The sequence below is a fragment of the Corvus cornix genome, chromosome 18, assembly GCF_000738735.6.
Source record: "Corvus cornix cornix isolate S_Up_H32 chromosome 18, ASM73873v5, whole genome shotgun sequence".
In the NCBI taxonomy this organism is placed as follows: domain Eukaryota; kingdom Metazoa; phylum Chordata; class Aves; order Passeriformes; family Corvidae; genus Corvus; species Corvus cornix.
In genome coordinates this window covers 5,973,041-5,985,328 of record NC_046347.1, presented here as the reverse complement: position 1 = coordinate 5,985,328, position 12,288 = coordinate 5,973,041, and the positions used below count along the sequence as shown (strand labels likewise).

At 43.2% G+C, this 12,288-nt stretch overlaps 2 protein-coding genes across 6 annotated transcripts in view; one reads left to right on the top strand and one right to left on the bottom strand.

Annotated features, from left to right (window-relative positions):
• The first annotated feature begins 44 nt into the window (after window positions 1-44).
• On the top strand, window positions 45-11,153 carry ANKRD40 (ankyrin repeat domain 40). Of its 5 annotated transcripts, none has more exons than XM_039562211.1 (6): window positions 2,293-2,457; window positions 5,009-5,157; window positions 6,166-6,639; window positions 7,451-7,632; window positions 8,868-8,921; window positions 10,291-11,153. In XM_039562211.1, the coding sequence occupies exons 1-6, from the start codon at window positions 2,336-2,338 to the stop codon at window positions 10,348-10,350; spliced, it is 1,041 nt and encodes a 346-aa protein (XP_039418145.1). In that variant the 5' UTR covers window positions 2,293-2,335; the 3' UTR covers window positions 10,351-11,153. The 5 variants fall into 5 exon arrangements, with proteins under 5 accessions (XP_010405768.2, XP_039418145.1, XP_039418146.1 ...); XM_039562212.1 differs by lacking the exon at window positions 10,291-11,153 and adding an exon at window positions 10,065-10,284; XM_010407466.3 differs by lacking the exons at window positions 2,293-2,457; window positions 10,291-11,153 and adding an exon at window positions 45-248 and having other exon boundaries at window positions 8,868-10,032.
• A 683-nt stretch (window positions 11,154-11,836) lies between these two features.
• Window positions 11,837-12,288, bottom strand: part of ABCC3 (ATP binding cassette subfamily C member 3) — a 46,772-nt gene continuing 46,320 nt past the window's right edge. The window contains exon 31 of the mRNA XM_039562200.1: window positions 11,837-12,273. Within this exon, the coding sequence (XP_039418134.1) occupies window positions 12,165-12,273 (109 nt within the window). The 3' untranslated portion in view covers window positions 11,837-12,164. The remainder of the gene's footprint in view (window positions 12,274-12,288) is intronic.

Here is a 12,288-nt window from a genome sequence, read left to right as displayed (position 1 = left end):
CGCTCCGTTCCCTCACGGCCCCTCCGTGCAGCCCGGCCCGGACAGCCGCGGGGCCCGCGGGCAGGAACGGCCGCAGCCGGCAAATACCGGCACGGGGAACGGCCAGTCCCGGCAAATACCCGCATAGGGAACGGCCACTGCCGCCTGTGGCTCCGCGTGAGGGGCAGCGGGTGCCATACAGACGGTGTCCAGCCCAGAGAGATGTCGTGACAGATAATGCCCAGCTCCCTGTGGTGTCACTGCAGACGGTAAGCTGTTACGACAGACAGTGTCCAGCCCAGTGCGGGATCAGGGCGCAGGGACACAGCCCAGACACACACAGTGCTGCTGGTCTTGCTGGTCATGGCTGGAGGCTGAGGACACGGGCCTGGGCACAGCTGAAGCTGTATCATGGTCCCCTCTGCACCCTGGCAGGAGAAAGTCACCCAAACCACTCCTGATGCACTGCTACTGAGTCCCGGTCCTGAGTGCCTCCAGCTGTGCATATTCCCAATTAATGGAATTGTAGGATCGTTATGGTTGGAAAAGGCCTCTAAGATCATCCAGTCCAACCATCACCACACACACCAATAAACCATGTCCTCAAGTGCCATATCCACACGTTTTTTGAACACTTCCAGGGTTGATGACTCCACCACTTCCCTGGGAAGCCTGTCTCCATGCTTGACAGATTGAGGGAGAATATAAGTCCTTCATATGTAGCATAACTCTTACTCTTTGACCTTGGAACCAGCCCATTTTGTTTTCCTTTTTAGATGTGACCTTGTACTCGATATATACTGAATTTCAAATAGCAATTGTCAACTATTTTCCAATTACTCAACATCATTTTGAATGTTCTAAGTACATATAAATAATTAAAATTTTAATTACATCATCTTTTTTGAAAAGCTTCAAGCCAATATTCATGCTGTAAAACCCACTTAGACTCATAGCAACTTTGTTCAGCATCACTGAGGGCTTCATGCAAGCACCAGTTGTTACCTGAGGAGCTTCTTTCTGGAAATCTCTCCCCAAAGCAGCACTGTGAGGCACCACGATCTTCTTTCAAGCTTTGCAATTTTGTAATGATTTAAGACTCCACTGGAACTGTTGGAAGAGTGTGATTGAAATCAACGTAACACAAGTTGTGGTGTGAATTTTCAGGCAATATCCTGCAGTCTGGGTTTGGGGATGGGAGGAAAGGCGGGGGGGTGTTAATGCTGGGAACTGGGGCAGAACTGGGCTGTTTCAGTTTCTTTGTAATGCTCTGATTGCATTGTGGAAGCAAACAGGTATACTGGGGCCTGACTACTGCAGAATTCCTTGGCACGCTGCTGTGGCTACACAGAGCAAGCTGGAATACAAAAGTGACTGGAGTTTGAAATTATTATTTTGACTTTTTGTAGTGGTAAAGTTTTTACTGATTGCTCTGTAACTTGGTTTAGGACAAATCCACAACGACATAAAACAGCTTTTCAAACCAAACCTATAATCTTTCCAATTGCTTTGCAGACAGATAGTGATCTTTATTTTTTTTAGGGATTAGTTGATTCTGCTGAGAACGCACAAAGATGATAAGAGTTTCCTAGGCAGAATAAGAGGATGTCCCATCCCTGGAAGTGTTCAAGGCCAGGTTGGACAGGGCTTGGAGCAACCTGGTTTAGTGAAAGGTGTCCTTGCCCATGGCAGGGGGTTGGAACTGGATGATCTTTAAGTTCCTTCCCAATCATAATCTTAAAAATCTCTTCAGTACCTCCTCATGCAGCAGGCAAACCCAGTTTTTTCTGAATCCCTCTATTTAGCCTCTTTAGCAGCAGGTTTTTGCAGAACAGTGGTTATCATAAAGTTCTTCTTTCCTTGAGTAAAACCACTGGATTAAATTAATTAAATTACCACAGACACTCAGTGAGCTAGAAATATGACCTGGAAGTGTCCAATGCCAGGTTGGGTGGGGCCTCTAAATAACCTGGTCTAGTGAAAAGTGTCCCTGCCCATGGCAGCGGAGTGGAACGAGATGATCTTTAAGGTCCCTCCCAATCATTACCACTCGATGATCCCATCATTCACTCTATGATAAATCGAGAGCCCGCAAAAACAATCAGCAGAGCAAGAGACAGCGCGTACTATGCATTTCTATGCCCATTAAACAACGTCTACCCGGGCCTGCCCCGTCCCGCCCGTCCCCGGGCAGCGGCCGCGCCCCGGAACCGGCTGTCAGGGCCGGGTTGTCACCGGCAATAGCGTCCCCCGTGCCGGAGCCCCGCGGGGGTGGCGGCGGAGGCGCGGAGCGGCCGCGGGGGTGCGGGAGGCGGTGCGGGAGGCGGTGCGGGAGGCGGGCGGCGGCTGCGGGGAGATGGCGGAGCGGGAGCGGCAGGAGCGGCTGCGGGAGGCGGCGGCGCTCGGCGACGCGGAGGAGGTGCGGCGGCTCGTGGAGCTGGGGGTCGGCCTCAACTCCCAGAACGAAGTCAACGGATGGTAAGGGCCCCCCCTCCTAGCCCAGGGCTTCTCGGCGAGCTCGGCCCCGGCGGTCCCCGTGCGGAGGCTGCCGCCGATTCGCTCCGCACGTGAAAGGCGAGGTGGGGTGAGTTGAGGAGGAAGGAAAAGGTCGATCCGCCGCCGAATACTCCACTATGGAGCTGTCGGTATTCCAGAGAGGATAACCGGGGTCACAAACACGTGTCCCCATCCCACCTCGTGCCCTGTTTGCCCCTTCTCGAGGTCACTGTGGACTTACTTTGTAGTGTTGGTTTTGATTTCCCCCCCCCCCAGCCTGAGACGGTGCGGTCTGTCAGAACACAAACCTCGGCTTTACGTGCTCTTGCCTAGGCAGAAATATTTATTATTAACTCAAGTTTTAAAATTACTTTCTCTTTCAAGCAGGGAACTTGTTCCAGCGATGTATACAAACGTGGGATTTGGCATCTCGTTCAGATCCACCTGAGGACACTAAAGCCAAGGCTATTCTGTAATAGACACTTGTACAAGTAGCACTGAAGACATGAACATACACACATATTTTTAGTTGAAGGAGGATTTTACAGGGGATGCTCAGGCATTTTTGGAGACTGTTTTCCACAAGTTCAATTCAGCCTGTATTTACTGTGCTGGTTTGTGCTTGAAGTTATAAACTTATGAAAGAGAGGGAGAACAACTTTTGACCACAGGCACATAGTGATGAGACAAGGGGAACAGTTTTAAATTAAAAGAGGAGAGACTTAAATTAGATGTAAGGAAGAAATTTTTCCCTGTGAGGGTGCTGAGGCCCTGGCACAGGTTGCCCAGAGAAGCTGTGGGTGCCCCATCCAAGGCTGGGTTGGACAGGGTTTGGAGCAGCCTGGGATAGTGGAAAGTGTCCCTGCCCCTGGCAGGGGGTGGAGCGAGATGAACTTTAAGGTCCCTTACAACTCAAACCATTCTAGGATCTATAACATTATAATTAAAAATAGGAAAAATAAAATTAGGAAAGGAGCAAGACTTTTAAAGATGAAAGTTCAATTAGCAGTTTTGAGAAGCATGGAACACTTAACAACTTGAGCTTTAAATTGTGATTAAAATTAAAGCTTGTAAAAATTTAAAATGATGGATTCACAGGGTGCTGAATTATCTTAGTGAGTGAGCTAAAACGCAACCAGTCATCAGAATGAGTTTGTGTATAAACTAGAATTGATGAACTAAGTCTTGTCATAAAATATAATTATTTTAAAAAATAACGATCTGGTAATTTTTAACCATGGCAATAAATGGATCTTCACTGTTGTTTAAGTTTCTTTGTACAATTAAAATTTCTCCAGTGAGCTTCTTAGCATGTGTGATGCTTAGAGGTACTGCGTACTTACATTTTGGTGCGTATCAGGTCCATGGGTAGATGGTTCCTCTCTGCACAGGCCATGTGGAATGGCCAGGATGAATCCCAAAATGAGGCTGTGCTGTTGAGCCTTACTTATCTTCTCTATAAACTGAACCCAGCAAATTTTGTGCTCAAAGCAAATACCACCCTGTCTGTCTGACTTTGCAGTCTCTTTAAAAAAAGCCCCACCAAACCAAACCAAACCAAACCAAAAAACCCAAAGTGGAAAAAGCTTTTTGGAGCTGGACTTGAAACTGAAAGTTTATTCCCTTCTAAGTTTATTTATCTCTGCTTTATTTTATATAATTCTTAAATAGAAATAAACAAAGTTGGAGAAGGGTTAAGCATGTACATTTTTCTGAAGAGTTTCCTTAAGCCGGAGCTAGAGAATTAAAATATAACAGGTAGAGAAAGGTCAAACAGCACTAGAACCTGGGATAGGGAAGAATGGTACAACTCTATAGCAAGTTACATGTGTGAGTCTAAGTCCTTAATACACACACTGAATAAGATCTAAGCACTAAGCAGCTTTTAGGATGTTTCCTTAATATGTCTCACTAGTCAGCAACTGCAAATAATTTGAAAACACAGAAAAGTGATTAGTTCTGTGCATCACTTACAGACAGCAGAAAATTAGTTGTCTGCAGATCTGAGTAGTTACTGATGCAGCAAATGGCAACTGGGCAAAGAACTGTTCTTAGAAACTGTGTTTTACAATATTTCAAACATAATTTACTTGCCAAAAAGTGCAAGTACTTGTGCTGGCAGCATTAATTAAAGAGTACATATAGCATCCCAGGGAGATATTGGTAATAGATCACATATACACACAAACACAAGTATTTTAAGTACAGCTGATTATTTCAAAGGTTAAAGTATCATACACAAACCTTATTTTCATATTTATTTTTCCAGAAACGACTGTAGCCTAAGAAATGATAAATTGAAAGGATCCTGAACTTGAAAAATACTACTGTAGTCAAGAGCATTGGAGCAAAGAGAAAATGACATCAGCAGGTACCACTGCAGGCTCCAAATTCAGAGTGAATTTCCAAGGAAGTTTGCAACTCAGACCTATTTTACATGTGCATAGAGTGTTCTCACAGGCAGCAAGAATGAGTGGAGATGACTCTGCCATACCTCAGGATTTGACACAGGGTTCATGTTTTCCATGTGCAGGACCTGTTTGCACTGGGCCTGCAAGCGGAACCACGTGGCGGTCGTGGCTTATCTGCTGCACGCTGGGGCTGACAAGGACATCCTGACCAAGAAAGGGGAGAGGCCAGCCCAGTTAACATCCAAGAGAGAGATCAGGAAGATGTTGGGAGGTAACCTATAGTGACTGTTCCATATGATCACCAAAGATTGGTAAAAGGATGTTCAAACATATGTGCTCCGGTCTTTGTTTTGCATGTGAAGATACGGTGTTTCGGTTTTGGTATTAGGACTTGATTTCTGGAGTGTTTACATGGTAAGAAAACAAAGTTCAAGTAAAGGGGATTACCAGTAAATTCCATACCACCCTAGCCAAACTGTTTTCTGAACACTGAAGATTTAGAAAAACTGTATTTTGAGGACAGCTATGTGCCAGGCAGATGCAGTTTCCAGTTTTCAGAAGGACAGGAGGAGAGAAATCTCTCAAATTTATAGGAAGCTGTTGTATGAGCAACACCTAATTTTCCTCATGTTCTGCGTTGGATAAATAAAAATTAGCAGCCTAGATAAACAGCTAGTTAAAGGACATTGGTAGAGCATCTCTATCGTGTTTTGTAACTGCTGGAACAGAGCAGGCTTTGCTGCTGGAGGTGGTAAGTAATTTGAAATGCGGTCGATTAACAACCTCTTGCCTGTCCTTTGGACTCCGCTGTCTGGTTTTGTTTTCATTGTTGTCTCTCCCAGCTGTTGAATGGGTAATGCAGCAGCTCTCCCAGTACTGCATGTTCTCTTCCCTTTCTCCTCTGCCTTAGTATCAAACAACATACGACCCTTTGTTTTTCATTGCCTGATACATTATGAAGATGACAGCATTATTCCACCAGAGACCGTGTTACAATGTGCTGCTACAGATTAAAACAAGCCAAAATAGAAGTACTGCAGTGTTGAGAAGGAATTAGCACCCCCAGAATTAGCAGAATCAGACTCAGCTTTTGTGTTTGTATGGCAACACCTAAGCATTCTATTTATTGCAGGAAAAAAGACTGTGCTTCCTGATGCATCTTCTAACCCACAATGCTTTTAACACTCCATCCCCTCTGTGTAAAAATAGAAAAAAAAAAAAAAAAAAAAAAAGAAACCCAAAATCAGTCTTGGAGAATGTTGTTTTGTTTGTTTTACAGTGGAAGATGATGAACTCCCAGACTTAAAGCAAGATTCAGATCTGCCAATCATCCCCAATTACCTGGCTAACCCACCTTTCCCATATGTTTACAACACCTCGAGTACCAGTATTCCAGATCCCACCCTGAATGGGAATCTCTCACACTTGGAACCACAACACACCAACTCTCCATCTGTACCTGACTCTGTCGCCTACAGACAAGCACCGCTACAGCCCGGGAATGCTGCTCCTGAGGCGCCTCCCAACGGGGACATCCCACCCCTGCCCCGAGGGTCTGCTGGGCCCCTACACCCAAATCCTGTCCTCCAGAGAGCTCCTGTTTACCAGGGGTCAGTGTCTTGGGGCAGAAGCCCCTCTTTGCCAGCAGGATCCAACCAGTCCTTACCCCAGCAAGGGAATGGCTCCTGCGTGGGGCCTGTACCAGCCTTTCAGCCTGTTTTCTTCACAGGAGCTTTCCCACTAAACGTGCAAGGTAACACCAGAAATCTCTTCTGCCTTTGTTTTGATCTTCTGTCACCTTGGGCAGTGCAGACTAATGATGTGTTTCCAGAGACTTTCAGGTTCCCATGCTTAGGCATTCAGGAAACATTTGAAGGGAATGAAATAGGCAGATAGCCTGTTTCTGCTGGAACTGTTATTAAAATATTGATGTAAACATTTGCTGTCTCAATTGCTATAAAAGCATACAGACACCAGGGTAATCTATTTCTCCAAATAGCATAGCCCAAGCTGCAAATACAGATCACGAGCAAGCAGTCAGTGAGCTCAAGAGAATCTCACATGGCTCAGTCTGCACTGAGCTGTTTTAGGATCTGCCAGTTCCACAGGGAAGCTTTGCCTACCCAGAGAGGAAAACCTGGAATTCTAGTTTCCATTCAGAATTTTGTTTTTCAAGTAAGAGGCATTCTAATACCATGGGGTAGCAATAAGAAGGGAACTGACAGTAAGAAATACCAATAAAAGCAATCTTGGATTGCTCAGGAAATTGATAACCAATATAAGCTGCTATTAAATCAGCTTAAATCAATTAAAGTGAGTGGTTCAGACATGCACACATATACTGCATTAGATTTGCTATGATTTTTTCATATAGGTTGATGAAAATCAATCTTACAAAAACTGTGCTCATACGATTCCAGGTTTTGCTTTCTGAGGACTCAAGTATTGTTACCAGTGACACAAACGAGGTTAATTGAAAATAGAAATACTTGGAAGTTGTTAGAAACATTGTTTCCAATTCCTTTATACCTCTGCCTATTAATGTGACTTTTTATTTCTAATAGAACTGGTGCTGAAAGTGAGAATACAAAACCCTAATCTTAGAGAAAATGACTTCATTGAAATTGAACTGGACAGACAAGAACTGACCTACAAGGAGCTGCTCCGAGTGAGTTGCCGTGAGCTGGGTGTGAACCCTGAGAACATCCAGAAGATCAGAAAATTACCAAATACAATGTTAAGAAAGGTAAGAGCTCTACATTTTGAAGTGCAGCAACTTACAAAAGGGATTTTTAGGTTACTGTTACAAAGGAATAAATGTTGGTCACCTGCATAGGCCCACGTTGGAAAAAAAAACCAAACCAAAAATGCAAAACCTCTGCTCAACTTGCAGCACTGAGCAGTTGTTTGGGATTTCTTAAGTAAAAAGGTCTCAAATTTCTTGATCACTGCCTTTCATAACCATTTGGTGCTGGACCCAGTTAATACCTGATTTTATGACTCCATTGTAAAATTCAGTGCAACACCACCACCACTGTGAGCTGCCAGCAGCATTTAAAAGGCCTGCAGAGCTCAACCAAGCTCTGTGAGTTCTGCAAGGCCTGGCTGCAGTCCTTGCACAAACAGAGGTGTTTCAGGGTTACTACTCTGAGTGCAGGACTCTGAACATAACTGTCCTTCCTTCAGTGACATTTACCCTGCAGCCAACAGAGAAGGGACCTGCCGACCTGTTTTACCAACTCACCACTGACCTTTCTTTCACTCTCAAATCCTTGTAGAGCATTGTTGGCATCACTTGTGGGGCAAATCTGATGAGGAATAAATTAACAGACTTCACTCTGCTGCATCTTCACTGACTGTGTGTGGCAGTTTGATGGTCTAAACCACCACACTGTGTTAGTCAAGAAGTGGAGGAAAAAAGACACAAGCAATTCTGTCACTTTCCAACTTTGGTTATTGTTGAAAGAACTTTTTATTTTCATTTCTAATCACTTCAGACTCTCTGGTAGGACTGCAGGACACCCCTACTGTTCCTGCAGTGACACAAACCTGACTGTGTACTGCTGTTGGCAGCAGAGCACTGCTGCAGGGGCTCAGAGCTGGCCTTGCTGGGCTGCTCTGAAGGAAGCCAGCCACATGCAGGACAGGACCTCCTTGGGTAGATGATCAAGAATTAGCAAGGGGGAAAAACCAGAGGATTTGGGTGGCATGCAGTAGATCTTGACAAGTGTAATCCCACTAATCACTTGCACTCACCATCAGTGTTGCATTCCTTCTAAGAACAGACTTAAGGGAGTAGCTGAATAAGACCCCAGAGTAAATACAAGACGCAACAGGATATCTGTTTTCCAGTTCACTGTAAACAACTGCCATAGTTATGAATAAATACATACCTTGTGTTAGTATGAGCTTATTATTTTAACTTACCTCTGCAAAATTAATAGACACTATCACCTAACTCCTTATTGTATTTGTTTAAAGGACAAGGATGTTGCAAGGCTACAGGATTTCCAAGAACTGGAGCTTGTTCTAACAGTAAGCGACAAAAACTTACTTTTCAGAGTCCCAACACTTTCTGAACAGAGTGGGTATAACAAGAAGGCATCAGAACTTACATACTAATTAAGGAACAAAACAAAAGATTTGTATCATTTGTTACACAATTGCATTTGAAATATGGTATCTCTAAGGGCTAATGACGTGAAAAAAATCTATTTTGTTAACCAGGAAATAAACTGAAGTGGTTATGCACATTTACAGCTTCTAGTTAATCTAAGAACAGTGAGTCTGGTATGAAAGTAGCTCAATGCACAGGAAGTATTGGTAGAACTATCTGTTAATGCAACACTTCCTTACAAAAAGATAATCTTGAAATACTGCAGAGTTAGCAGCTCTCAGGGAAAGGCTTACCTTAAGCTGTTCTAATAATTTGTTTGCTATAAAATAGCAGAGGTACTCAAGCTAAAGAACCTGCCATGAAGCCCATTTAATATTTGTACTGAGTCCATTACTGTTAATGTTCTCTTTTTAGATCACATTTATTAAGTCCTATCTTACTTAGAAGGAAAAAAAACAAGAAGGGTTTAAATCTGTGGAAGCACAAAATTATGTCAAGTTTCAATGCTATCAAGTGACTTATTACTTGTGATTTCTTAATCCCTGTTTACACTTTTCCCTATTTCTCAGGTTGAAAATAAAAGTGATAGTAATTATCCAAATAATAAATATGCTCTCAACCAAAATCCCTTTTAGTGTTGTCTGTCAATATATACATGTACAACTGACATGTAATGACATGTGCAATTTAATATCCTATTTTTGTTACTGTGTTGACATTTCTTCAATGCTGCTTTAATTTCCCCCTTTAAAAGCACAAAAAGTGTAATTTTATTTTCCTTTGACCTCTACATTCCCAAGAAAAATTGCATCTTGAACCTATAAAGTTACCTGTGTAAAAAGAAACTAGTGAAGTGTCCAGGGTTTTCTGGGCTGATATCCAATCTTGATGTTCCTATGCAATGTATTTTCTTTTTTGTGCTGTGACTTGTGTTAACCCATGTAGTTTACTGAAAACAAAATCACTTACTTAAAATTCAGGATTTGACTACTTTGCTGTGAAATTCTGGAATAAAGAAATTGAAAAGTATTTAAGAGCTGGATTTTATCTGATTTTTTTAGGATTTTAGTATTTAGTCACTTGCATTTGAGGAAGAATTCTGCTCTGGTAGCCCACATGAAAAGCAGGTGCTGTGGATACGATGAATAAACCAAAGCCTGAGATGTAACAGGCAAACAGAATGTACCAAACTGGACTGAATTTTCCTGGTTTTTTGCCTTCCTTCTTCCCCCCAATTTCTTTGGAAACCGCAGCTGCCAAAGGAATTTATCTTTTGTCTTGTCTTAGAGTTCAGAGCCCGAGCAGGCTGTGCAGTGTCTGTGGGCTGCTGGGGCAGTCCTGGCCTGAGTCCCTGTGCCTCCACCTGTCCTGGGGCTGCGGCAGGTAAGGGACAGCAGCTGCCTGTGTCACCGCCCGTGTCACCGCCAATCCAGCGGGAGCTGTCCCCAAAGCGCCCCGGGCTCGCTGATCTCAGCTTGGAAGCGCTTGGAGTGCAGGGACTGAGCACACCAGAGGGAGCTCCCAGCCTGCCGCCAGGCGCCAGCACAGATCCCTGCAAACACCCCAGTTCCCTCTGTGCCCAGCCACCACGCTGAAGCTCAGTCTCCCCAGGGGAATACAGAAGGTTTTGTCACACCAAAAGAGCCTCTTCTGCAAAGTGCCAGAGGTCAAACATAGTCCCAGTCATTGGCAATATCTGTTTTTATACCAGATTGCTGGTGGAGTATTAAGTTCTCTGTAATGGAATAATAAAATCATCATTCCTCATGTCACCCAGGCTGCTGCCTTCTCCCTGTCACAGGATGGTTCAGGCACTGGCTGAATCCAGGAGGATTCAGGGTTAACCAGCCAGACCCCCTAGAGAAAAGCTCAGCTGTTGGGCAGCAACCTTGCACAGACACTGATCCCTATCTATGCATTCCCAGGAAATTTTTATACCTTGTGTCATTTATACCAGGAAGATACTATTAACACTCCCCAGTCCCAGCAGTGTATAACCACTACATTCTGTCTGTGATAAATACTTCGTTACTTTGTGCTCTGCTACATTAAATGTTAATGTCTAATAAATGCTTGGCTGCAGATTCGTGTTTCTATTCAAGAAGTATAATGTGTAAGAATTAATAAATTATTATTTTTGTCTTCTCAAAGTTTTTCTGTGCTTTCCTTCTGGTAAAACATAGCAACTTTTTCTTGCTGGGTGGTTTTCTAGAGTGCTTAGTGTAAGATGCAAACAACTAAAGCAAAAGAGGTCCTATCAGATTCTAGCAGCAAACGATGTTTGAACACAGGCCTCCTTTTATCTGAGGCCTTTATTTTTATCAATAATAAAATAGATAATTATTTTTGCAAAACAGATCACCCATTATTTCAGGTGATTAAGTGTTGAACAAGATAAACTAAATACACACCTGCTTGGCATGCACTTTCAGCTTAAGTGGAGACTTACTCATAGTGACTTCTGACCCAAAGACATACAGCAGAATTCTGATACTTCTGGTCCAATCGTGTCCCTGTTGGCTTCTGTGGGGTCTACTGAGTTGGAAAAACCTGTGTAGTTTATGTTTTGTATGAAGCCATTTGTGGGTTTAACTTTAAATACATGTTACTTCTTAGGCTGAAGAAGAATTTTATAATGCCGAAGTTGCCCTGGGTAGGGATCCCAAAGGTTCCTGGACTCCTTTGTCCTGGGGGAAATACTGAAAGGAACAGGCTGGAACCACTAAGAGATCACACAGCATTTCACTGTTACTCAGCTGAGTCACAGCTTAATTGGGCCTGTCTTTCCACTTCAAATCCTACGAATCCTTATGCAGAAAACACACAAATCAGGTGTATTTTGTACCATTGATATAATTTACTAATTACAAACCTGAATGCAGTACATAATTTCCCTGTGGTACATACGTTTTCTTGGCAGAATGCTTGTCATTCTTTGGGAAAAAAGCATGTAATAAAATACTTTATGTATATAGAAAATATTTAAAAATATAAAATTCACTTTCTGGTCCTTGTAATTGTAAAATACTTCGTTCACATATCACAAGCTGAGTCTACTACAAAAACTGTTTTGTAAATTACAGTACATTCACAAGTCACTTTTGTGGCAAGTCAGTAATATTAAAAAAAATACCAAACCAAAACCCCAAGGAGTCTTCTCTTCATGCCAGTCCAGCATCTTTGGCCATACTGTAGAAAATACCCTTTGCTGCTATAAGGTTTGCAGGTGTGTCAAATTCAGCTATGGTCCCGTTGTCTAGAACAAGAACCCTGTACAAAACAAAA

Excerpts from the sequence above, each read along its gene's own strand:
- ANKRD40 (XM_039562210.1), top strand. The coding sequence starts at position 2,336 with ATGGCGGAGCGGGAGCGGCAGGAGCGGCTGCGGGAGGCGGCGGCGCTC. Across the intron at positions 2,458-5,008 it reads CAGAACGAAGTCAACGGATG|GACCTGTTTGCACTGGGCCT; the intron begins GTAAGGGCCCCC and ends TTCCATGTGCAG. Across the intron at positions 5,158-6,165 it reads GATCAGGAAGATGTTGGGAG|TGGAAGATGATGAACTCCCA; the intron begins GTAACCTATAGT and ends TTTGTTTTACAG.